Source organism: Trachypithecus francoisi, unplaced genomic scaffold (genome assembly GCF_009764315.1).
Source record: "Trachypithecus francoisi isolate TF-2019V2 unplaced genomic scaffold, Tfra_2.0 Lachesis_group17, whole genome shotgun sequence".
Lineage (NCBI taxonomy): Eukaryota > Metazoa > Chordata > Mammalia > Primates > Cercopithecidae > Trachypithecus > Trachypithecus francoisi.
Genome location: NW_022681462.1, coordinates 96,875,245 through 96,901,414, shown reverse-complemented (window position 1 = coordinate 96,901,414; position 26,170 = coordinate 96,875,245). Strand labels below are relative to the sequence as shown.

Sequence of the window (26,170 nt, the reverse complement as noted above, 5' to 3'; positions counted from 1 at the left end):
GAGAAGCTGGCTGGACTTCAAGAGTTTCATGTGAGAAGATCCTGGGGAAGTGAACTGAATTGGGCCTCACTGAGAAAGACCCTGAGTGATGATCACAGTTTGGCATCAGATTGGCATCCAAGACCATCTGTGTCAGGCAATGGGGCAGCAACCTTCACCTAGACCCTTGGAGGTCATCTCTCCTAACTAACAGGACAGAGAAGGAAACTAGGCCCAAAGAGGAGCAGTGACCTGCCTTCAGCCACCCAGGGAATGGGCATTACCCTTCACTGTCGGCTCCCCCCACAGCTGGAATCCAGCAGCTTGACTCTCATCAGTTTCACTTTTTGCCTACTGCACTGTGGCCTTCTCTTTGGAATGCTGAGTCAGCACAGAGGAGGACGACTATTTGCCAAGGAGGAACTCTGAGAAGGCCTCATGGAGAGCTGGTTTTTGAGTAATGGAAATGGCTCCAAGGACAGATTTGGGTGGAGGGTCAAACTTTGACTGGGAGGAACCAGGGGAGCCTAGTCATTGAGATGGGAACACTGTGCATGTCCCTGGAGTGGAGAATGAGGCATGGGAGAGGAGGTGAGGCAAGGGGGCAGGCAGGAGGGGATCATGCAGGACCATGCATGCCAGGGCTGGGCCTTAACTCCTGGGCAGTGGGGAGCCATGAAAAATTTTCAGCAGGGAACGATGTGGTGTGATGTGCTCAGTGGAGCAGAAGGCACTGGAGATGGAGACCAGTTGTGTTGCACTTGGCCAGTTAGGTACCCTTGCTTTGATATAATCTAGGCATTTGGTAAATAGGAAAGCTGACCCAAAGAGGGGAAAAAACTTGCCAAAGTCACCCAGCAGGCCAGGGTTACAGTTAGAACCCAGTTTATGCACCTCTCAACGGGAGGAAGGGAAGGCGATGATGATGATGATAACGAATATATATTGAGCACTTGACATTAAGTATCTCCTTTAATCCTCACAAAGTCCCTATGACAAAGCTACTACTATTATTATTGTCATTGTTATTCCCCTTTTATAGAGGGGAAATGGAGGCTCAGGAATATTAAATGAATTGCTCGAGACCACACAGATGGTAAGTGGTGAAGCCAGTATTCTACCCTAGATCATTCTAGACAGTTTGACTCCAAAACCCATGCTGGAAACCACAAGTAGTTATCTCATCAGATTTGCCAGAACTGTCCCAGGAGGAGTCCTCATACATATAACATCATCCCTTTCACCCCATCTCTCCCCTACTCAGAGCAAATCTTCCTTTATCTTCTTCCTTTATCTCAACAGAGGGTACCAGGCTACAAAAGAAAGGGGGTATCATTGTTGGAATCAGATGTAGGAGGGTGTATGCATATAGATGCAGAATTTTGGAGATGAAAAGCCCTTAGAAATCACCAAGTGTAACTCAAGCCTCTGTTAGATGGAAAAACTGAGACCCAGAGAAGGGCGATACCTTGTCAATGCTTTGCAACAAGTTAGCGACACCAGCGCTAAAGCCTGGATTGCCTGATTTCCAGGCCAGGGTTCTTCTCTTACATTTTCGACCGTTCCCACACATTCCTGGAATCCTCCATTGGACTGTGAATGGGTTTTCCCATGAAAGCAGACTGTATAAACCAACAATAATGCTTTTAGGTCCTGAGTTATACGCTGCCATTGTTTCTTCAGTTATGCTATAGTTTTCTCTGCCTTTCTTGTCCTGGAAAAGCTGACTTTGGTAGTACTGTTTCTATGTGAAAATGTTACCCTGCTTTTACAAAAATTTACAAATGAACGTTGGACACCCCATTTGTAAATTGGGAGCAGCCTGCCACTTTGGGCCTGATAATCTGGAAACATTACTCTCTGTGAATTCTCTCTCTCTTTTCCGTCTGTGTTTGTGAGATGTCTGCTGTTTAAATATTGCACCATCAATGAAACAGCAGCAAGAGCTTTGGAATCGCACAGATCTGAATGTGAATTTGGACGTAGGCTCCAGATATGTGACTTCCAGCAAATCATGGCAAGAACTGTAGCAGTGAGCCCAGCCACATGAAGATTACAAGGAACTGTGACCTGGGTCTTAATCTGAATGAGGCTGTGATTGGAATTCAATTTTGGCTTCATTGAGTATCTACCATGAGCTGGTTACTTTCAAGTACATTTTCCGTCTGACTCTCATAGCAGAACTTACATGAGGTAGGCAGTATCATGTAAGTTCTTTAGGAGAGAAAACTGAAACTCAGAGAGGGTAACACAATGGTCAGTATGATTCCACTCTCAAGTGGCAGAGGCCCTGACTAAGACCAGTCTTGGAGGTTCTATTTTAAGTACTTTTTACACAGTAATAATTGGCACAGTCAAGGGAGCAAGCAAACAACATAACCCAGAGAAAGAGGGCAGGAAAGTATCCGTCTTCCCTTTGCTCATCTATCTACATTTACTGTGTTCATTCTCTAAGCATTTTTTCCATTTTTTCTATTTATCACATCTATCTATCTATCTATCTATCTATCTATCTATCTATCTATCTAATCTGTCACCTGTCTGTCCTTTGCTGTATATATCCATGGACAAAAAATGGTTCAAAACACAACAGGATTTCTGTTTTAGCCAGATTGGGCTATTATAAGAAAAATATCATAAACTGGGTGACTTAAATAACTCAAATTGATCTCTCATAGTTCTGGAGGCTAGAAGACCAAGATCAGGTGCCAGCATGGTCAGGTTCTGGTGAGTGCTCTCTTTCAGGGTTTGCAAACAGCTGCCTTCTTGCTGTATCTTTACATAGCAGAGTGAGATTATATTTCTCCTGTCTCTTTTTGTAAGGGCAGTAATCCAATTTATGAAGGCTCTATCTTCATCACCTAATAAACCCCCACCTTCTGCAAGGCCACACCTCCAAATACCATCGCCTTGGGGATTAGAACTTCAATATATGCATTCATGGTGGCAGGGATGTGGGTGGGGACACAAATATTCAATCCATAGCAGTTACATAAATCTATGTTTAATGAGAAATAAAAGGAAGAAAGAAATCAAGACAAACAATAGAGTTGAGAAGGAGGCTAACCCAAGCATGTGTTTCCTGGAGTCTGATCACACCGAAAACAGAAAAGTGGCTCTGGTAGCCAATGCACCGAACAAGGACCTGAACAATCATGCAGCTCATGATATAAGCAAGGTAGAAGCAAGCCAGCTGCTCCGAAGATGCTCACCTATTTCTAACCTTGAATCTTTCACTTCATGACCATCATCCAGGAGTAGCCACTGACATCTGTATGGTACATTACTATTTTCACAGTATTCTATCTTTTGCTTCTCACATCAGTTAAGGTAAGTATTTTATTGTTAGCCTTTCTTTACAAATGAGAATATTGAGTCTTAGAAAGGTAATTGATTGCCCAAGACCACACAGCTCCTAGTAGAAGAACTGGAGTTAAAAGCCAGGTTCATTTTTGGCTTCCACCATGACTGCCAATTGCTTGATGCCAGAATCCAAATGGCTGAGCTTCACATTTTATATTGGAATTTCGAATTACAACAGACAGATAGTTGTGGGCAGAATGAGCCCATTTTCTTCTTAGTTGTGAAAGAAATTATTGTTGATATATACTGGGTCACCATTTTTGGTGCTCTTGTGTTTATATTTAATCTCTGAATTCAAACCAGACTCTTGGGGGTCAGAGATATTGCTCCTCTGGCAGTGCAAGAATATATCTTGTATTTGATTTAAAACTTCATTTTGAATCGGTGCCAAATCCAAACACTGTGAATTTAAACTGCTGGCAGCTTTCCTAGCCTACCTCGTGAGTGTGAAATCAATCCAACTATTGTAGGCAGAGAATTCTGGTGCCCGTGTGACTGTGTTGGTGGCCCCTGAAGAATTTGAGTTGGATGGTCCAGAACATCTGTACCCAAGTTGCATGACTTTTTGTAGCATGCTGAAATATTCCAAAGGAGCTGAAATAGAAGCAGCAACTGGATTCCAAGAAGTGTTTCAAATGCATTGCTCAGTTGAAATGAGGACTTAATTAGCTTCCATATTAAGCAACATCTAGATAAAGAAATCAATGGCCTTACCCCTGCTTCCCCAGCAAGGATCCAGATTTGATAGAATCCTATAACACACATCTGCCTTCTTTCCCAGGTTCTGTCTTAAAGGAAAATCTATCCTTTTTATTTTGGATGTGGTTCCAGGAGACTATTCCTCCCTAAATTCTTCCCTCTTGCTTTCCTAATTTAGTGAGAGATATAATCATCTACCTAGTCACCCAGACTAGAAACTTCAGGCATCGTTGAAAGTTTCCTGTATTTCAATCCCCCAATCCAAATTGCGTATCATTTCCTGGTGATTCTACCACGTGGTTGTGTTCAGAGCTCGTCTTCCTCTTTGTCCCACTGTCCTCACCTTTGTCCACATCCCAGCCATCCTTTGCTAGAATAACCTTCAAGTCCACTTCTCTGCCTCGAATGCACCCCCCATTCGGAGGTCAGCGTGGTCCTTTTAAGACACAGATCTGATCATCCCTCCCCTCCTCTGTAGTCCCCAGTGGTGCACAGTGACTGCTCTCACACTGCTCTGAGAGCCTCAGGGTTTCTGTAACCAAGACTCCAGGCCCCTTCCCCATTTGCCCATAGCCATTGACCTTTTTTCTAATTACATAATGGGCTCCAGCAAGAGTTGTTGTTTGAGGAGGGCATTCTTAAAAAAATGAAACTGGCTGGCTTAGAGCACAAGGCCAGAGGTCCTCCTGGGGGCATGTGAGGCCTTCGCCATGCCGGCCTCATTCTCTCCTGCCTCCTTGCCCCATGGTCCCCCCGGCACCCCCTCACACCTACTGCATGTGCGCAACTACTCTGGAGTCACGAGGGGCACCTTGCTGTTCCCAACACATGTGCAATGACTTTATTTCTTTGAACATGCTCTCTGCTCTGCTTGGAGCAGCCTTTCTTGTCCTCTCCTCTCCCAGAGTTCCCACTCACCCTGCAGAGGCAGTTCAACTGTCCCCTCCTTCAGAAGGCACGGAACCTTCCTTGCATTACCCATGGGCAGATGCTTAACTTCCTCCTCTGTGCTCTCTTGTCTTCCTGCCCTCCACTAGCTTATGAGTGACTTATGGACAAGATTTGCATCTCATTTGTTGCTGTGTTCCCAGTACCTAGCAAAGTACATGACCCTAGAGCTATTCTATGTCATGATGTAAAGCAACACCATTAACTAACAGTCAGTCAACAAATATGTGCTGGAAAATTTAAGTGGGTCAGATGAATATGAGGTGGGGTGCAGGGCCAAGGAGGGACAGGACAGGGGAAGAGGGTTAGGGGCTTCTGGAGCTGTTTATTCTGGGCTGTTGGCAGTTGAACTCAGAGCACACATGTTTTTCAGTATAATTTAAGTATAATTTTAGGCCTAGGACAATACCTCCCTTAGGAAGGCTGGGCCTACTCCGTGTGCCATTTGTGCAGTTCTAACTGGGACACTTGTGAGAAAGGGGTAGTGCACATGTCCTACCTGCTAGGATAACGCCATGCCAACAGTCCTAATAGCTAGTATCTGAATTGGGCTTTGCCTTTTTGCCTGAATGAACTCACTTAATGCTCACAATAACTCCCATCACTCGACAGGGCAGGGGTTATTGTTACTTACATTTTACAGGTGAGAAAACAAGTCCTGTGGCTAAGAAACAGCAGAGGCGGCACTTGAGTCATGTCTTCTGACTTCCAATTTCATCATTTTTTCATGCTGCCTGGCCTCCTTATACCTTTATCAATAGGATCCATGTGCTTTGGGGAGGAAGTGAAGATGGAGAAAGAGTGAAAGAGTAAGAGAGACAGGGCGTTTCCAACCTTATAACGCACCCTATGTAATTGACACATCATAGTTGAATGTGCTCAAAGAAAAGACACCACATTCTTTTTTGTTTGTGTGTTTGAGATGGATTTTCGCTCTTTTGCTCAGGCTGGGGTGAAGTGTCATGATCTCAGCTCACTGCAACCTCCGCTCCTGGGTTTAAAGTGATTCTCCTTCCTCAGCCTCCTGAATAGCTGGGATTATAGCTGCCCACCACCATGCCTAGCTAATTTTTGTATTTTTAGTAGAGACAGGATTTCACCATGTTGGCCAGGCTGGTCTCAAACTCCTGACCTCAGGTGATCCGCCTGCCTTGGCCTCCCAAAGTGCTGGGATTACAGGCATGAGCCACTGCACCCAGCCACACGTTCTTCTTACTAATTTATTTTTTTAAATTGACATATAGCTTAATACCACCGAATTCACCATGTTAAAGTGTAGAGTTCAGTGAGTTTTTAGTATGTTGGCAAAGTTATGCAACCATTACCACCACCTAATTCCAGAACATTTGTATTAATTAATTTCTAATGTTTTTGTTTTTCAGATTCCAATAATGAGAGACCCTGGGTGGATTCGAAATGTGTGGCCTTCAAACATTAATGTGAGTGCCGTTGTGACAGAATGTCTTTGTTACGCTTTTACATTTTAAGATTAGAGAAAATACTCCATGTCCAACTGCGGTTTGTTGCCGTGGATATCTACAGTCTCCAAAACAGGGCTATTCCTTTCCGTTGATGCTTTCAGAGATTGCTTGCAGCACTTTCTGGATGCTTGATTAGCTCCCCATGGAGCTGCAAACATTTTGGCTGTTTCCTAATCTCTTCTTCCTGAGATGAATCCTCCTCCAGGCAGAGATAGGATTTTGTCACCTCCCTGATTAAAAAACTTTCAATGGCTCCCCAGTGCCAAGAGGAAGAGGTCTGCGTTCACACTCACGTCATTGGTTGCCCTTACCGGATGGTCGTTACCGCAAATGCAGTTGCACACGTCTAATGAGAGCCTTTGCCCCACGCCCGAGCTCCTCAAGGCCCTTCCCCATATTCTGCCTCTTCCTCCCGCCGCAGCCTCTTTGCCTTGCACCTGGTTCCCAGGCTTTGGCCCAGCCCTTCAGCATCTCTGGGATTGGTTTTCATGCTTTGCTCTCTGTCTGCCCCCGAGGCTGTCTTTTTGGCTCTTCCTAGACCCCATGTTCCACAGCCCAAAGGCCATCATTACGCTCAGCCCTCAGACTCTCTGAGCCTCTACTGTGTGGGTAGGAAGATGTTTTGTTTACACCCCTCTCCCGGCATTCCCAGAGGTGGTCCCAGACTCCCTCTCCCGTTCCTTTCTCCTCGGGCCTTCACCCTGCCCTGGAGCTATAGCTGCAGCTTCAGGGGCATCATGTAATTTGCTACAGGCCCACAGATCTTACCCCTGAGATGCTTCCACTGTGGGGGAGAGGCTGGAGGCAGCATGTGTGGGTAGGGAGGCTCCAGAGGGGCTGTGGAATGATTCAGGGTAGAAGTGATGACACCGGAATGCTTAGTGTCCCTACTGTGGCCTGGCCCAAGCCTTGTGGCTACGGAACAAAAGTAACACTTAGTCTCCACCCTCGAGGAGCCAAAGTTAGAAAAGGACACTGAAACAGAGTGGACCAAGGATTCTCAGAGGACACCTGAGGCTCAGCGCAGCCGCAGGCAGAGTGAGAGGTTCGTCGTTGAGACGAATCCAGAGGCGTCAGTGACGTGGATGAAGAAGGCTGCGAGGAAGGCTTGGCCTGGGCGCTCTGTGAGGAGCAGAAATTTTATTTCCAAGGGGACTGGCAGGGACCGGGGCCAAATGGAGGCCAGGAATCCTGAGGAGAGAGCAGTTAGTGGCAGTTACGTCTGGAGGGAGAAAAGCCCCGCTCTGTGAGAAGGTGCAGGAAATCGAAGTAAGTGACCCCCTTCACCTGTGGGTGGGAGTGCAGGCCCCATAATCATGGAGGTGGCCTCGGGCAGCTTCCCGTGGTTCAGTCCCATTCTCCAGACTGTGGGGCAGGAGCCCATGGCTACCAGGTTTCCAGCCGTGCTTCTGGCCCGACGTGCAGGACACACGAGAGGCAGGTAAGGAAAGGCAATCCACTGGCCTCCATCCCCACTCTGCACAGAGCTGGGCTCCCAGCGACACAGGGAGCTCAGGACGGGAGGTGCCAAGCAGGAGGCTCCTGCTTCAAGGGTGAAATTACAGAAAGCCGCCGCCATCCATGGTAGGGGTGTTGGATCAGGAGTGCAAAATCTGGGTCATGGCTCTACCACTTACAGCATGTGTGACATTGAGCAAGTTACCTGACTTCTCTGAGTTGCATTCCACATGCTTACAGCAGGATTTCATTGAATCCTAAGCTTGCTGTTCACCACAGGCCTCATGGGAGGGGAGAAGTAGGGCTTGTAACAGCTTGTGTGGGTGGGGGATTCAGAAGCAATTTCAGAAAAATGCTTCCAAGAGAAGGCGAGTGTTCTGCAGGGTATTGAAAGAGCCATACCAGTTGACCAAGCACAGCGGTAAGAAACAGTACAGTGTCTTTGAGGTCTGGGGGATGTGATTGGAAGAGGGGATGAAAATGGAGGAGGAGGATGGGCCCTGATGAGAGGAGGCCTCGTCTGCTTTTCTGAGGACCTTGAACTTTATCCTACAGGTAATGGTATGTGAGGGGCCAGGGCAGGCGGATTGAAAGGCCCCAAGCAGGCAAACCCTCCAGATCTGCAGCCCTGTGAGAGTACAGCCATAGGGGTGGGCCTGGAGGCAGGAAGGCAGTTCGGGGTCCACTGTTAGCCTGGCTGAGTGTGAACTGCCCATGGAACTTCCCAAGGCAGGTGACCAGCTGGCAGTTTGATGCATGGTCTGGAGCACGGACTCACACTGGAGGCCACATGGCATGGGGAGGTGGCTGGGGCATCAGGCAGGCTTCCAACCGACACCTCTCCTTCTATCCCGGCATTGATCATTGATCATTGTTATGTCCTGCTATCCGTAGAAGGTAGGTTCCTAAATTCCGGGAATGTTTAGTAATGAGAAAACCAAAAATGAGGAGGAAGGACAACAGGGGAGAAAATAAGACTCAAAGTCTCTCTCTCCTCCCGCTGTCCCTCTCCCTCTCATTCACCCTCTCTCTCCCGCTCTCCTCTCTCTCTCTGTGCCTCTCCCTGACACTGTCCCTCTCTCTCCCTCCCTACTAGTGACTGTGCCACTGCACTAGGCACTGGGGACACAGTGATGAGTGTGTTAGGGTTAGTCTTTTCCTTCTGGAGTTCACCAAGCAGGGGAGGGGATAGCAGGATCATAATGGCAGTGCCATGTGACAGGTGCTATGACAGAGTTGCCTGTGGACTCGTGAGTGCAGAGAAGCCAGCAATTCATTCTCCATTGACTGGAGGCATGTTTGAGGGAAAGTTTTTCTAGGAGGTCGAGCTCTTGGTTTGAAGAATCTAGCTGTGGATTACAGAAACCCAAAGAAATATACACTCACCAACCCCTCTGCCCCTGCTCCATCCCCAAACAAGAGTAAAGACAGCAAAAGGCCTGGAATGCTGGGACAATCTGTGACACCAGAAACAGCAACACCATTTACGTTGTGCCTCCCTCTTGGCTGATGTGTACTTTGATTGCGACATTTCTAATAAGAACAGCAATTCCCAGAATTCTAGCTTATCCTGGCCTACCTCCTGGAAACCGTATTTTGCTTATTGTTTTTATTTCTTGTCTTTAGGTTTGGGAAAGGACTGGACCTAAATTTTGGTTTTCTTGGAGGGAGCACGTTTTGTCAGGGGAGGAAGGGAAACTTTGTCTAGATTTAGATTTATTTTTGAAAAATGTGATCAAGGCGATTTATGTGACTGGTCCTATAGAATCAACTAGGAAATACTGGCTCACAATGAAGGCCACAGTCTCCTGTTCCTATCCAGTTGATTGACGCGTCTTCGCACATTGCCCTGTGGATTCATGCCTGATAGAGGAGGGTCTGGCTGATTCTACAGAGCATGATATGCCAATGATCTCCTTTCTCATACTCTAGCATTTATGCATAATCTCATCATATTTTAATTTGTTCTACGTTCAGATACTGCCTTACTTGTAAAGAGTTTTCTTGGTAGGGAGAGATATGGGGGGTGTTTTTCCTGGAGGTTATGTTTGCCTCTCTTTTTTATTGTTAGGAAAAATACTACTCCCTGCCCATCCCCCGCACCCTCCAAACAGACAATGTCCTTAAACTTTGACATTAGCCGATCACGTGGAAACCATCGCATTCTTTGTTTTTAAGCCTATTACCTTGTTATCATTGGGATCTATTCCTTCTATTTGGATGACCATATTTTTCATATGGCTTTTAGAATTTTAAAAAAATGTATTTAGCAAACCTTACATACCACAAATCAGGTGACAGGTTCTTTTCTTCTAAGAGCATTAGAAATATTAACTCATTTATTCCTCACAACGGCCTTCTCAGTTGGTCCCATTATGATTTCTGCTTGAGAGCTGACAAACTGAGCACAGAGAGGCTGAGTCATTTGCTCAAGGTCACACAGCTAGAAAGTGGCAGAGTTAGAATTCAAACCCACAGAGGTTCAGAGACCTTGTTCTTAAGCACTATTCTACCTCTACAAGAAGTTGCTCTCTTTCAGTAGTTTCTAATTCTTTTCATTGCTTCCTTATTTTTAGTGCCTTTATCACTCTCTAGTTTCCCCAGACTGTCAGCTCCCTGTGTAGGTAACCCTATTTTCCCAGGACCTCTCTCCAGGAGAGCTCTCTCTTCCGCTTGCTCCTAAGTCCTCCCACAGAGCTGCGTCTTGGGAGGCCCTCACTGGAGCTACTGTTACCCAATCGCCGTTTTCTTCTTTCTTAGTTTACTCTTTTACAATAAGCAAAAGCTGGAGTACACTTCCAGGTAACCTCCCAGGAAAAGGGGGTCAGAATATATATATGTATGTATTTGAGGTGGAGTCTTGCTTTGTTGCCCAGGCTGGAGTGTAGTGGAGCAATCTCAGCTCACTGCAAACTCCGCCCCTTGAGTTCAAGTGATTCACCTGCCTTAGCCTCCCGAGTAGGCTGGGATTACAGGCGCCCACCACCACACCCAGCTAATTTTTTTGTATTTTTGGTAGAGACAAGGTTTCACCATGTTGGGCAGGCTGGTCTCGAACTCCTGATCTCAAGTGATCCGCCTGCCTCTGCCTCCCAAAGTACTGGGATTACAGGTGTGTGGAGATATACTTTGAATCCTTGCATGTCTTAATCTCTAATTTGGCTTCACATTTGAGTTGGGTTGAATTTAGAATTTGAGGTTGATGTTCAGTTCTCACAGAATTTTGTACACATTGTTCCATTACCTTCTAGCAGCAAATGTTCCTGCTATGCCTGTCTGGCTTTCGTTTCTTTGTTAGGTGAGCTTTTATTTTACTTTTTCCTATTGGAAGCTTTTAGGATCTTCTGCTAACTCTTTGTGTCCTGAAAGTTCACACTGATGTACCTGGAGGTAGCCACTTTTCATTCATCTGCTCAGAACTTAGTCTCTTGGGGGACAAGTCCCTTCTCCTCTAATAGATATCAGCTGATGAGATATTCCAAGAGATAAAAGAAAAGTGGAAAAACAAGGGTGGTGGCTAAGGATGTAGGGAGTAGTTCTCTATCTCTTTTATCTTCTATTGCCCGACTTTTTTGGTCTGTGATTTGGCAGATTTTGTAAATTTCACTTTCTATTGTTTGTTATTATTTTCACAATCCAAATTGTTTACTTTTCAAACTTCTTTTTTTGTTCTCTAATTATTTCTTCTTTACAACACTATTCTGTTTTTTGTTTTATGAATGAAATAGCATCTCATATCTGAGCTTCTGATCTGGGGCTGTTTTTTCCTAGTAATTTCTCTTCTGTTCCCTTCATTGTTTTTATTTTTTCTGGAATTGTTTCCTCTGTTTGTTATTTTTCCTCTTTACATTGCAGGGTTTCCTCAGATGCCTGGCACTTTGTGGTTGTTTTTATTTAGCATGGACGGGATAAAAAAACTTGCCTGGAAGCTCCAACTGATAGAGTTCATTCTGGAATAAAAAGTCCAGGAGTTGGCTGTTATCTGGGGCTCCTGAGGCCAGTGCCTGCTTGAGTTCTGTGGGTAGATGGGCCTCTCCCTCACTGCAGCCCCCTTTGCAGGAAGTCCAGGGTGTAGCTTGCTCTATGTTATTTTAGTCAGACTTTCCCTTTGCTTTCACCTTCCAAATTTGTTGAAGTATCTTCTCCATTGAAGATGCCCCTCCTGTTCTTTACATTGCTGTGAGTTTTAAATTCTGAAGTTTCCTTGAAATTTAATGAGCTAGGCCGGGCGCGATGGCTCACGCCTGTAATCCCAGAACTTTGGGAGGCCGAGGCGGGCGGATCACGAGTTCAGTAGATCGAGACCATCCTGGCTAACCCCAGGTGAAACCCTGTCTCTACTGAAAATAGAAAAAAATTAGCCGGGCGTGGTGGTGAGTGCCTGTAGTCCCAGCTACTCTGGAGGCTGAGGCAGGAGAATGGTGTGAACCCGGGAGGCGGAGCTTGCAGAGAGCCGAGATCGCGCCACTGCACTCCAGCCTGGGTGACAGAGCGAGACTCCATCTCAAAAAAAAAAGAAAGAAAGAAAAGAAATTTAATGAGCTATCTGGAGTAAAGGGAAAATAAATGCATGTTTGTCTCTTGCTCCGTCTGGCATCTGCCCTGGGGTGTTCTTCCTTGCCTAGCATTGTTAACAGAGCTCTTACGCAGGTGCCCCTTAACAGTCACTGAGCTCTTATCTAGAAATGCACTGTGGTGGCCCTTATAGCCAATTGCTTCTTTTTTTTTTTTTTTTTTAAGCATGAATCATTGTGGCATGGATTAGCGACAGGCACTAGCACAATCAGATACAACAATAATGCATTTACTTGGAATCTTATACAGAATGGCCATTTTTTGTTCAGTGAATTCTGAGTTGTGAATAGAAATGTTGTATTAATGACTTACTTTGGTGTATATTTCCAGTCCTCCCTTTTATCATTCCCTTCTCCCACCCCAGTGGGCAGCTTACTCTGCCTTGCTTGTCCTCCTTTCTCTTGCTGGAGACATTATATATTTACTAGATCTTGCATTCCTAGACCACAGAAGCCTCTCTTAATTGTTTACCCCTACTGTGCCTTGCATCCTAAAATGGCCCACAATAGAGGCAATGATACCTTTAACACCAGTATATGCCTAGTTCATTTATTTTCATGATGATGAGTATATTTTAATTATAGTTTATTATTTTTATTATGATGAATATCTTTTTGCAACTAGACATGACCCATGATATGGTATTTAAGCATTCATTTAAAAATTTTTGTTGAGCAGCTATTAAGGGCCAGGCATTGCACTAGATACTTAAGCAGAAAAGGTCTCTTCCCTCCTGTAGCATCTGTTTGCTGGGAGGTAATTCTACAATAATTGTAAGCACAAATGGAATGCTTTAATATGTAACTATTTTGAATAAAAGATATGTGGAACAGCCAGGGTGTCTAACAGGGAGAACTGACATGGCCAGGGAGGCTGGTGATGCTTGAACTAAGATTGAAGAATGAGTGGCTATTGACCAGGTGAAGAAGGGGGAAGATTCGTGTTGAGGCTGAGCTTGCACAAAGCCCCTGCGGTAGAAGGGAGCAGAGCAAGTGTGAAGAAATGGAAGCCATGCGGTGCAGCTTAAGCTTAGACCTGGGGAGAAACGGTGGAGCCAGGGCAGCGGTGGCTGCCGACATGTGGTCAGATGTTGGATCCTGGAGCTAGAGCAGTGCGGGTGTCTGGCAGAGTGATGTGTCTCGTTCTGAAGCTCTCTAGCTGATCCAGCTGTCTCCTGAGGATGCTGCAGCTGAGTTGAGCATGGACCAAGCAGATGTACCGTGTCAGATTAGGCATATGAAGCAAGGTGTGAGAGAAGAGAATTCAGACTGAGTAATGCTAGGACAGGGCGAGTCCTTGTCTGCCCATGCCCTGCTCTCTAACTCCATCCATCTCTTCCATTTGAGATTCCAGAAACTCCCAACTGATTCCTTATCTAGACTGTGCTGAACTCTGCTCAGAACTTCCTCCAATTAGGTTAGCTGTGCCTGAATCTTTACTTACACGTCCCCAGGGAAGGGAGGGGAGAAAGTATTGGGTGGGATGTTACCTATTTTAAAATCAAGGTGAATTTGCATTAATTCCTTCTTCTGAAATGATATCAATATCGCTTGAGATGATTAGAGATGCCCTGGGGTATCTCAGACCTGAGATTGACAGTTACTGTACTGCGTGCGTGCGTGTGTGCGCATGTGTGCGTGCGTGCGTGTGTGTGTGTGTCAGGGGTGAGGATGCAAGATGATCTGTGCCTGTGAAGTCACCTCATAGAGATGTAAATTATAGGTCATGGCTAAAAGGTGTGCTGGTTATCCTCTATTTCCCATTGTGTCACTTTCCAGTGTGAGGACTGAGGTCCCCAGGTGACTTGTGCAGGGTCTCATAGTAAGGGACAGAGAACTAGCTAGAACCCAAGTCCCCAGTTCCCCACACCCTATCCAGCACACCCCAGACTCCAGAAGGACCTGTGGGATTTTTTTTTTAACCGGGCCTATATCCTCACTATTCTAGGAGGAAAAAGCGTAGAGTTTGGTTGAGGCCCAGGGCAAATTTAATGTGGAGATTGGGGACAGTCACTTTTCCTCTGGTGACTTGGGTCACCTCATGGACAGAGCCTGATGTCTGGCCCATGGGCAAATCTGAAACTCAGAACCTTTAGACGGAGTCCTCCTGTCCCTTCTCTTCTCATGGGAGAGAAGCCCTGGTCACTTAGAAGTGTGACACAAACCTCCAAATGTGGAGAGCATCCTCTAAGCAGGGTGGGGAGGGGAGAGGAGAGGAGCTAATGCCAGCTCAGCACAGAGAAGTTCAATGGCAGCTCTCAGAACCCAGACTTGCCCATCTCTGCAACAACCATCATTCATCTGTGGTTGCTTAGGGTGGGAGACAGGAAGCTTAACACAGAATTATCCGATTGGTTTTGCAAGAGATATAGTAGTTCAGTTTGGAAGACAGAAAAAAAGAAGGAGGGAGTTAGTTCATTGAGTTAGGACTGGATAGAGCATTGAAGGAATCTGGCTCCATTTGCTAAGTCATGTTCAAAACTCCTCCACAGCCCCTGTCCAATTGAGGGTGCAGCGGGGGGCTTCCAGATCACCTTTATGCAGGCCTGACTTACTCATAGGTCCTTTTCATGATGAACCCAAATCCACCCAGCTCCATCCTTCATAGCCTTTGAGATTACAGACAAATGTCATCCTTCCCCTGAATGCCAGCCCTTCGACACTAGGCCTCCACATCTCCATCTTCCATTCCTCACACGGGTTTTTCTTTTGTAGATTAAGCAGCTTCAGATCTCATACTTAGACCATGGTTTGCCCACCCCTTTCGTCCTGCGTCATTCTCTTCCAAACAGGAGAGCCATCATCCTCACGGCTCTGCGGTGTAAGGGCCAGTAGGGACAGTAGGGACTGCAGTTTGTTAAGGTTGGTGTTGGCATGACCTGCAGAGAAGCCTAGGAGAAATGAATTCCTTTGTTTCAGGCTAATAGATGTGCAGTCCAAAATTACAGGGTTGGGAAAATGCAAAGCTACGTGATCTTACTCTAAGGCTGGTGGAAGTGTTACCTAAGCCGGAATCTTGTAGCCTACTGAACATGCAGGCTTCAGTAACACCCCTTCCAGTCTCAGTAGGGTACTGTACACTTTTGAGAATGAGAATCATGATTTCAGAAGCAAGTGATTGTTTTTTAGTTCCCAAATTTTAATAAGGAAGGGTTGACATGATCTTGAAATATTACAGAAGAGCCCAGCACTTAGAACAAATGATTGGTAAATATTTTAGGAATAACCACACTCTCTTATATAGAACAACTGAATGTGCTAGATTAGCATATGATTTAAAAGGTGCTGTTGCATAATAAAAAGTCAATAAGGTAATGTACAAATCCCACGCTGTTACTAGAAACTACTGCCCTGCCTTTGAACATGAGAGCATGCTTTGTAGGACTCTGCAGTGAACATGCATCTATCCAAGGTACCATGAACTAGAGACAAAATAAAAAAAAAAAATCTCTTCCCTGTAATAACTTGCCTTCCAAATGTGGCTTTTCCATCAAAGTTCAAAAGCACTGTTCAAAGTGGGGAAGGGCAAGCAGGTTTTGTATGCCTGGAAGATCAAGAGAGTTGGCTTGACTCTGCATTTTCCCAAAGGGATGACCCATGGTTCATGAACTGATATTTCTAAGTTGCACCTTCTATCCTGAATGTAGAGATTTGGTACTAGACATAGTGATGGTGCCAGAGTCTTGCTAATGAGAAGAAAACCCCCTCGAATCCTAAGCATCTATGTAAAAACTGGGAAGGAGGGCCGGACGCGGTGGCTCAAGCCTGTAATCCTAGCACTTTGGGATGCTGATGCGGGTGGATCACGAGGTCAGGAGATCGAGACGATACTGGCTAACACGTTGAAATCCCGTCTGTACTAAAAATATAAAAAATTAGCCGGGCGTGGTGGCAGGTGCCTGTAGTTCCAGCTACTTGGGAGGTTGAGGCAGGAGAATGGCATGAACCCGGGAGACGGAACTTGCAGTGAGCTGAGATCCGGCCACTGCACTCCAGCCTGGGCGACAGAGCGAGACTCCGTCTCAAAAACAAAAAACAAACAAAACAAAACAAAACAAAACAAAAAAACTGGGAATGAGGAGCATAGGGATGTTCCTTGCTGTTCTGTGAAAAGTTTGGGCTCCCAGAGTCATGCCTGAGCAGACTTCTGATGCTTAAGTGGCAGTTCTGTCATATTTTATTTTATTTTATTTTTTTTGAGACGGAGTCTCGCTCTGTCGCCCAGGCTGGAGTGCAGTGGCCGGATCTCAGCTCACTGCAAGCTCCGCCTCCCGGGTTCACGCCATTCTCCTGCCTCAGCCTCCCGAGTAGCTGGGACTACAGGCGCCGCCACCTCGCCCGGCTAGTTTTTTGTATTTTTTAGTAGATACGGGGTTTCACCGTATTAGCCAGGATGGTCTCGATCTCCTGACCTTGTGATCCGCCCGTCTCGGCCTCCCAAAGTGCTGAGATTACAGGCTTGAGCCACTGCGCCCCGCCGTTCTGTCATATTTTAAAGGATTCCATTCTGTTGAATAACTTTCCATTTTAGCATGTTAAAAACTTCTAATTTTCGTTGATTTGACAATAATTCAAAAATTGTATACCGTAATTATTCATCATTTTATCCCTCTGATTTAGGCATTTCAAAGAGCTCATATATAGGGACTTGATGCCTTTTCTATTCAACAACATTTATTACAAAACTCTCAAAATCAAACTTAGTAGATACCATCAAATTTCCGTAATTCCCTCCCTCAATGTTTTTCTCAGTTCGTTGGAGTGCAACATTCTGAATTAAAAATCTCTTCTAGTTAGCTTGCTGTGAATTCAGAAATCAGTGAAGAGAAATTTGATTTCGTGAAAGAACCTGCCCCTGCTGTAATCCAAGCCTTCTATTGGCCTCTGGTGTGGATGAGGCTCAAGTCTGAATCCAGGGCTGGTCTCCTGCATGCTTCCTCCTGAAGCCTTGCTCACTCCTCTTCATCTCTTTCTCTCCTCCTCTGAGCACCACCAAATGCTGATGTCATAGTGCCCGTGGGGAGCATCAGAATCCTGCCGCCCAACAATGGCCTTTCCTGGGAGAGCCTGTGCGCAGGGCACGCATGAGAGCAAGCTGGAGAGGGAGAGAGGATGGGAGGGGAAGAGGCGGCCTGAGGGAAGGAACAGGAGGGAAGAGAGAATGAAGGGCAAGACCGGGGCCAGCCATGCCTGTGCTAACAGCAGCCACCCAGCGGTGGCCCAGCCTGCTGAGAACTAGAAAATCAGAAGAAAAAGGAGAATCCACCAGGAGACCCAGGTTCCCATGAGCAGGGGCCTTTATCTGAAGTTAATGGAAGCTGAGCAGGGTCCTGACAATGTACCTTCTGATGGGGAGATGAGACTTTCCTCTGAAAGCTAAGGTAAAGGGCAGGCAGGGAGGGTGGGGAATCACGATGCTTCTGGAGCTTCCCGGTGACGCAGGTCAACATGTCCCCCATCGGGCTTCCCAGGCACTGGCTTGCTGAAGGGGGCAGTGACTGGAATTTGGGGAGGCTGGAGCCGTGCAACAAGACTGGGAGTTTTGATACTGTTCCCCATTTGCTGGTCCGCTTTGGGCTTTTAGACAGGTCTCGCCAGCTTTTCCGTGTAACTGGATGCTTTCTCAAGGAATTCTTGTAAGAATCATAAACTATGGTCCATATTTATAAAATTCTAATGTAGACAATAATTTTTTCCCAGTATTTTATTAACATGGGGAATTGCCATTAGATGCATGGATGCCATTAGAGGCAGCCTGTGATGTTGAGAGTATTTTCAGGGACAGGGAACTCTCCAAGTTTCATCCTGACAGGAATCCTCAGAGCCTAATTCCTCTCAGAGGGATGAGAACAGTAGGGACAGGAACTTCAATTCCCAAACCAGGACCCAGAGAGAGCCCACAGCACCATTGGAAGTAGGTGATGTCTGTCTCTTGGTCCCCTCACCCTTTCCTGACTTGATCCTCTTTCTCTCTCCATGGGAAAGAGGGGTCCCTAGAATTTTATGTAACCCTGGGAAGCATTCATCATGCAAAAACAATCAGCAAAAACACATTTATAGGAAGCGCAATTCCACTGGGATTTTAAAGTAGTAGATTTTTTTGTTTGTTCTGTTTTGTTTCTGAGTTGGGAAAAGGTGGCTGTCACAGACTTTTTGAAACAGCCAGCCAGTGTGGTCTGACACTCCAGGGCTCCTGACAGGGAAACATGTGGGCACAATCCTGGAATCACTTTTTTCTCCCTGGATTTCTTGCCCTTCTTTTATGGATGAGTGTGGAAACAAATGAAGATTCAGCTTTCCTAAATCCAAGAAGGACATTTAAGAGATAAAGCTACAAGGACTCTCATCTCACAGGGTGGGATCAGGACTTAACGCACTGCAGAGAGGCTGCCGTGACCCCACCTTGAGCCTGAGTGGTGACTGGCGGCCTTATTGCTGGAGTGATCCATTCTTATAAACTCAAAATGATGGAAATGCACTGTTCCTTCCTCAGTTTCCATGGCAATCAATCAATGGTCATAGCTTGACCTGATCACCAACCATCTGGACCATCATAGAAGCCCTTTCTACCTCAGTTGCTGCCTGGCATATGAAATGCCCACCATAGCCAGATTCATTTAATAAAATAGAGGTTTCATAATGTTTTACTTCCTGCTTAGAAGCTTTTAATGGCTCTCCAGGACCTTCAGGACAAAACGCTAACTCCTTAGGCTGCCATCTGAGGCCATGACAAATCGGTCTCAGCCTGTCTTCCCATATTAACGGCTCAACAAACCCATAGGGCTGTTTGATAACCTGCAAGTGAATCCTAAACACGTTTTGAACTTTCCCGTTGCCTAAGGTTTGCTAAACGTGTGGCTCCACTATTACTCCCAGCCACGCTCTCCCCTGTCCCCTGTCTCTTCTCTGCTCATCTCTCCTGGTTGTCGTACAAAGCTCCTCCAGGTCTGGATCAGATCTCGTCTGTTTAAGAGCAGCCTCAGCCTCTCTTCCCACCCCAGCAGCCCCTCAACCCTCCCCCTCCCAAGCTCCTGGAGCCTCTGGGACTTTGGCAACCATGTGATAGTAGGCATATGTGGCAACGTTGAGCCAGTTATTATTATTTTTTAAATAAGCCACAGAATTGATTCAAATGTTGCCAGTTTTTCTACTAGTGTAGGTTTTCTGGTCCATTGTATGAAAAGCAACAATGAAAGGAATCCAAGAGATCTCCTTGACACAATCAAACTGAAATTCAGTGCGATTAAATGTCTTGACAAAGTCACACAGCTAGCAAGGGGCAGGGCTGGGACACAAAGCCAACCTTTCTGATGTCAAATCCTGTGTTCTTTCTCCTGTACCACACTTGATGATTCTACACAGGAAAGAGTATTGTGCATTTGGTCATGAATCAAAAGAGACCAGTTTGTATTAAATTAGAGACCTTCATTCACATTGCAATGTGACATTTCAAAGCTACTGTTAGAGCATAAGGGACTCTAACCAATGACCACCTTTTCTTCTCCTGTCCTCTAACCAATGACCACCTTTTCTTCTCGTGTCCTCACTCACACGCTTTGAGAACACATAGGATGAGGGATGGATGACAGTAATAATAACGTGACAGAGAGAAACTCACCCTTTTTTATAGCCAAGCAAATACAACCCATTGCATACATGTTCTGAAGATAAACCATAACTAGTCCTCAAGTAAGAGCACTTGACAGCACCCTTTATCCTTCTTAGTTCATCTTGAAATCACGTGGTAATCTGCATTAGCTAATTGCTTTTACCCAAGACCCAAGGGGGAAACAAAAGCCATCTAGACAGGAGATAGTTTTGCATCTTGGAGCAAGTCCCCTGCCAAATAGGCTCTCTCTTACCTTCTCACGGAAATTAGGAGATGGGGTGCTGTCTTCCCTCATATTTACATTTCAAGGAGGTGGCCTCCAGGTCTCTTAGGAAACACTCCTGAGTTTTACAGGTGGCCACAGGCTTATTTAGCTTTTCAAAAGATTTACAACATCTCAAAGGGACAGAGAAAGAATTTACAATGACACGTGTCCTACAGTAAATGCTCTCAGAGAAGGAGGAGGAAGGCAGTCTCTTCCCCTTATTGCATGAGAGATAATTCAAAAAATATCTTTGGGGCTGGGCGCGGTGGCTCAAGCCTGTAATCCCAGCACTTTGGGAGGCTGAGACGGGCGGATCACGAGGTCAGGAGATTGAGACCATCCTGGCTAACACGGTGAAACCCCGTCTCTACTAAAAATACAAAAAAAAAAAAAAAAAAAAAACAAACTAGCCGGGCGAGGTGGCGGGAGCCTGTAGTCCCAGCTACTCGGGAGGCTGAGGCAGGAGAATGGCGTAAACCCGGGAGGCGGAGCTTGCAGTGAGCTGAGATCTGGCCACTGCACTCCAGTCCGGGCGACAGAGTGAGACTCCACCTCAAAAAAATAATAATAATAATACAAAAAACTAGCCGGGTGAGGTGGCGGGCACCTGTAGTCCCAGCTACTCGGGAGGCTGAGGCAGGAGAATGGCGTGAACCCGGGAGGCGGAGCTTGTAGTGAGCTGAGATCCAGCCACCGCGCTCCAGCCTGGGCGGCAGAGCGAGACTCCGTCTCAAAAAAAAAAAAAAAAAAAAAAATATATATATATATATATGTATATATATATCTTTGGTTAGTATTTACCCTTGCATTAGAAAGGAACAGTTGAGCTACAGCTGCACAGCTCCTTTGATGAGACAGAAGGAACAAGGGATGCAGAGACCAGAAGGTTATTCAGAAAGTGTTCCTGGCTGGGCGCGATGGCTCAGGCCTGTAATCCCAGCACTTTGGGAGGCTGAGGCGGGCGTATTACCTGAGGTCAGGAGTTTGAGACCAGCCTGGCCAACATGGTGAAACCCCGTCTCTACTAAAAATACAAAAATTAGCCAGGCGTGGTAGCACACGCCCGTAATCCCAACTACTCAGGAGGCTGAGACAGGAGAATTGCTTGAGCCCAGGAGACGGAGGTTGCAGTGATCCGAGATTGTGGCCACTGCACTCCAGCCTAGGTGACAGAGCAAGCCTCTGTCTCAAAAAAAAAAAAAAAAAAGAAAAAAAGAAAGTGTTCCCATGGCACCCTTGGAGGGGGATAATGTTCCTCTTACATCTTTGATGCTCCTTTTCGATGTATGTGGTTTTATTATATATTATATTAATGTTAGGCTTTAGGTTAAAGGAAAATTCAATTTCGCTTTCCTAAGTACACACGAACACGTATTTGAATCTAGGAAATTGACAATAGCTCTCCTAAGGGTCTGTCCCTTTCCTGTGCTAGCTTAGCTTAGCCAATCAACCCATTAGTCCTTCAACAAGTCTTCTGAGACCTTTCTGTGGGTCTGGCATACACTGGACACTGTGGAATAGGGGAAATGTGAGACGAATGAAGTCCTCAGAGTGTAGTTATTCTCCTCACCAACCCCAGGTTCTAGGTCAATGATGAAATGGGTGCGTGCCAAAGTGAATGGTAATAGGCAAACAGCATTTACATTCTTCCCATGAAATGATATGATTTGTTAGCATATTCAGTCTCTTTCTGCTTTCCTAATTCATTCTTTTGAGCTGATAAATGGTTATATCACTTAATGCTGTAGATTTTATCTTCAAAGGTCTATCTGCTAAGGCATTTAGTGGCTGAGCTATGACTCCAGGGGGCTGGCTCAGGTGTCCTAGTACTGTCACAGGTTGCACAGTGTCTTTGCAGAAGGCTGATTTTATTTGGAAGTCAGCTTCCCTCACTGAGGCCAGATGCTGGGTCATTCAACTGACTGACACCTTAGTTTTGGGGTTCCAGTTTCTACAGCTGGTTGATGAGCTCTGTGTTGGGGCAGCCTGGGGAAGAACTGAGCATTGGGGTGCCTTCAGTCCAGGTTGATTTTGTGGATTTGAAATCACTTTGATGCCCTTTAGGATGCAAGCATCTTTTCAGGTCTTTTTAGAATACTGTCTTAGGTCAGGCTGCTAGAACACCTATCATAGGCTGGGTGGCTTAAACCACAGAAATTTCTATCTCATGGTTCTGGAGACTGGACCTCTGCCACCGGGGTGCCAGCATGGCCGGGTTCTAGTGATGCCCACTTTCCTTGGCTTGCAGACAGCTGCCTTCTCCCACTGTCCTCACATGACACAGAGTGACCTCTGGTTTCCTCCTCTTCTTATAAGGGCACAAATCCCGTCATGGAGGTCTTGCCCTCAAGAGCTCATCTAAACCTAATTACCTCCCAAAGGCTCCACCTCATCATACCATCACACTGGGGACTAGAGCTTCAACAGATGAATTTTAGGGGGCACAAAGATTCAGTCCATAGCAGATGTATTTCTCAGTTGAAGCTAAAAAGCAATTCCAAAAATGTTTTCTTCTTTGGTAGATTCATATGGTATACACTGCTATGACCTTGCCAATGATTAAAATATTAGAAATTTAGAAATACCCATTGTAGTCACTGTCCCCAGTCCCCTAAGTGGCCTCATACCTGTCATCTCATCTCTTCTCTTAGATTTGCCACCTTCCCTTTGCAACCCTCTCCATAAGCCAGCAGGTCCCTGCTCTGCTGTGGCTGGTGTCTGCTCTGATTGGCTTATGCTCATGGCATGCCTAATAGTTTGAATATCATCCCTGGGACTGGCAAAGGAGGCACTGTGGACTACAAGGCTGGGGAAAGCTGGGAAGAAGGATGAAGCCTGGAGTGCTACACACAGATGTGCTGATCTGAAGTGTATGCCAAAGGACATCACCTTTATAGGGAAGTGGGCCAGGAGGAGGGAGCGAGATAATGTCACATTAGAAGTGAGGGTGTGACATCTACAGCCATCTAATCTTTGACGAACCTGACAAAAACAAGCAATGGGGAAAGGATTCCCTATTTAATAAATGGTGTAGGGAAAACTGGTTAGTCATATGCAGAAAACTGAAACTGGACCCCTTCCTTACACTTTATACAAAAATTAACTCAAGATGGATTAAAGACTTAAATGTAAGACCTAAAACCATAAAAACGCTAGAAGAAAACCTGAGCAATACCATTCAGGACATAGGCATGGACAAAGACTTCATGACTAAAACACCAAAAGCGATGGCAACAAAAGCCAACGTTGACAAACGGGATCTAATTAAACTAAAGAGCTTTTGCACAGCAAAATAAACTAGCATCAGAGTGAACAGGCAACCTACAGAATGGGAGAACATTTTTGCAGTCTACCCATCTGACAAAGGGCTAATATCCAGAATCTAAAAGGAACTTAAACAAATTTACAAGAAAAATACCAAACAGCGCCATCAAAAAGTGAGCAAAGGATATGAACAGACACTTCTGAAAAGAAGACATTTATGTGGCCAACAAACGTATGAAAAAAAGGTCTTCATCACTAATCATTAGGGAAATGCAAATCAAAACCACAATGAGATACTATCTCACGCCAGTTAGAATGGCAATCATTAAAAAGTCAGGAAACAACAGATGCTGGAGAGGATGTGGAGAAATAGGAATGCTTTTACACTGTTGGTGGGAGTGTAAATTAGTTCAAACATTGTGGAAGACAGTGTAGCGATCCCTAAGGGATTTAGAACCAGAAATACCATTTGACCCAGCAATCCCATTACTGGGTATATACCCAAAGATTATAAATCATTCTGCTATTAAGACATGCACACGTATGGTTATTGCGGCACTTTTTACAATAGCAAAGACTTGGAACCAACCTAAATGCCCATCAATGATAGACTGGATAAAGAAAAAGTGGCACATATACTCCATGGAATACTATGCAGCCATAAAAAAAGATGAGTTCATGTCCTTTGCAGGGACATGGATGAAGCTGAAGCCATCATTCTCAGCAAATTAACACAGGAACAGAAAACCAAACACCGCAGGCTCTCACTCATAAGTGGGAGTTGAACAATGAGAACACATGGACACAGGGAGGGGAACATCACACACTGGGGCCTATCAGGGGATGAGGGGCTAGGGGATGGATAGCATTAGGAGAAACACCTAATGCAGATGACGGGTTGATGGGTGCAGCAAATCACCATGGCATGTGTATACCTATGTAACAAACCTGCACGTTCTGCACATGTATCCCAGAACTTAAAGTATAATTAAAAAAAAAAAAAGAAGAGGGGAGGGTGTGAGTCTCCCCTCTGCTACATGGTCATTGACTCATTTTCGGGAGCCAGCACCGCTGCTGGGGAGTCCCACTTCTGGTCCTGATGGAATAACAGGGAGCAGGTTTACCCTGCTGTCTTAAAAACAGCCAGAAAGCTGGACAAGTATCTGAAATAACAGTGGACACTGGACAATAGGCAGAACAGGACAGGGATTCCTGGGAGAGGGGAAGCAATACGAGCAGCCTTGCAAGTGTCCAGCTCAGCAGTGCAGGAAGAGGGAGCCCAAACAGAGCCCGAGGGCCTACCCAGCTCAGGAGATGGAATGTGGGCTTCTGGGAGGCCAAGGGAGCTCGAATTTGCAGGGCAGAGATCTGCAGAAGAAGGAGCCACAGAGAATGGTTCAGAGATCTGCAAGGAGTGCCTTCGAGTCTTCAGCTGAGTACTGGTCTGCACATGAATGTGAGGAAACCACCAAGAAAGGAGCTTGCAGGCAGAACGATCTCCAGAAATCACTCAGACCTGGGGATACTTTGTGTCTGTGACAGCAGCTTAGAAATATATCCCTAAATTATCTGAGAGTCTTCCTTTCAAAAAGAGGCGCCTACTCCTACCTCCCTTGATTGTGGGCTGGGCTTACTAATATGCTTCTAAAGGACAGAATGTGGTGAAAGTGATGGTGATGGTTTGTGACTTTAGAGACTATGGTGTAGAAAGCCCTGTGGCTCCCGCTTGCCCTCTCTTGGGTCAGTCCCTCTGGGGAAGCCAGAAGCTGTATTGCTCAGTCAGCCTCCGGACAGGTCCATGAGGCAAGAAATGGAGCCCCTGGCTATAGCCATGTGAGTCACCGTCCTGGAGGCAGATCCTTTGGCCCCAGTCAGAGGGCTCCATTCTAGCCATCACTTTGACTGCGACCTCACGAGACAGCTTGAGTCGGAGCCATCAGCTGGGCTGCCCCTGGATTCCTGATATAAGAAACTGCAGGGACTAAATGCTTGTTGTTTCAAGCTGCTAAGTTTTGAGGTAAATTTTACGCAACAAAAACTACATTTCCACCAGCCAGACTGGGGAGACCCCCTAAAATTCAGGACATCGAGGAGAAAAGTAGAAGAGAATTGCCTCGCAGAGGTGACAAATTAGTCCTAGAACAAAGGCTGTTCTGGATCTGCTGTAACAATATTGAACATCAAGCCTCAAAAAGATCAAACTAATATTAAGTAACTTTACTGCGTCTCAGAACAAAGCACAACGTTGTTTAAAGGAATGCAACAAAACCTAGCCACCAACGGTACAAAATTGACAATGTCCCATGTCCAAACAAAAATAACGGACTTGCAAAGAAGCAGGATGATATGACCTAGGATCTGGAGAAAAATCAATCAATAGAAACAGATCCCGAAATGATACTCATGATAGAATTAGATGAAGGTGTTAAAACAGCTACTATCTATATAACCATATGCGAATGACATTCAATATAAACCCTTTGTATCAGGGTTCTCCAGAGAAGCAGAACCAAATAGGATAGATACAGAT

At 45.7% G+C, this 26,170-nt stretch overlaps 1 protein-coding gene across 7 annotated transcripts in view; it reads left to right on the top strand.

The window, feature by feature from the left end:
• LPIN1 (lipin 1) overlaps positions 1-26,170 on the top strand; it is a 144,806-nt gene that overhangs the window by 29,608 nt on the left and 89,028 nt on the right. For 4 of the 7 annotated variants that reach the window (XM_033176525.1, XM_033176529.1, XM_033176527.1 and 1 more), the window contains exon 2: positions 6,372-6,428. In XM_033176525.1, the coding sequence (XP_033032416.1) occupies positions 6,372-6,428 (57 nt within the window). Of the gene's footprint in view, positions 1-6,371; positions 6,429-17,559; positions 17,884-26,170 lie in introns of those variants that run through there. The other 3 variants (XM_033176535.1, XM_033176528.1, XM_033176532.1) reach the window with 2 other exon arrangements.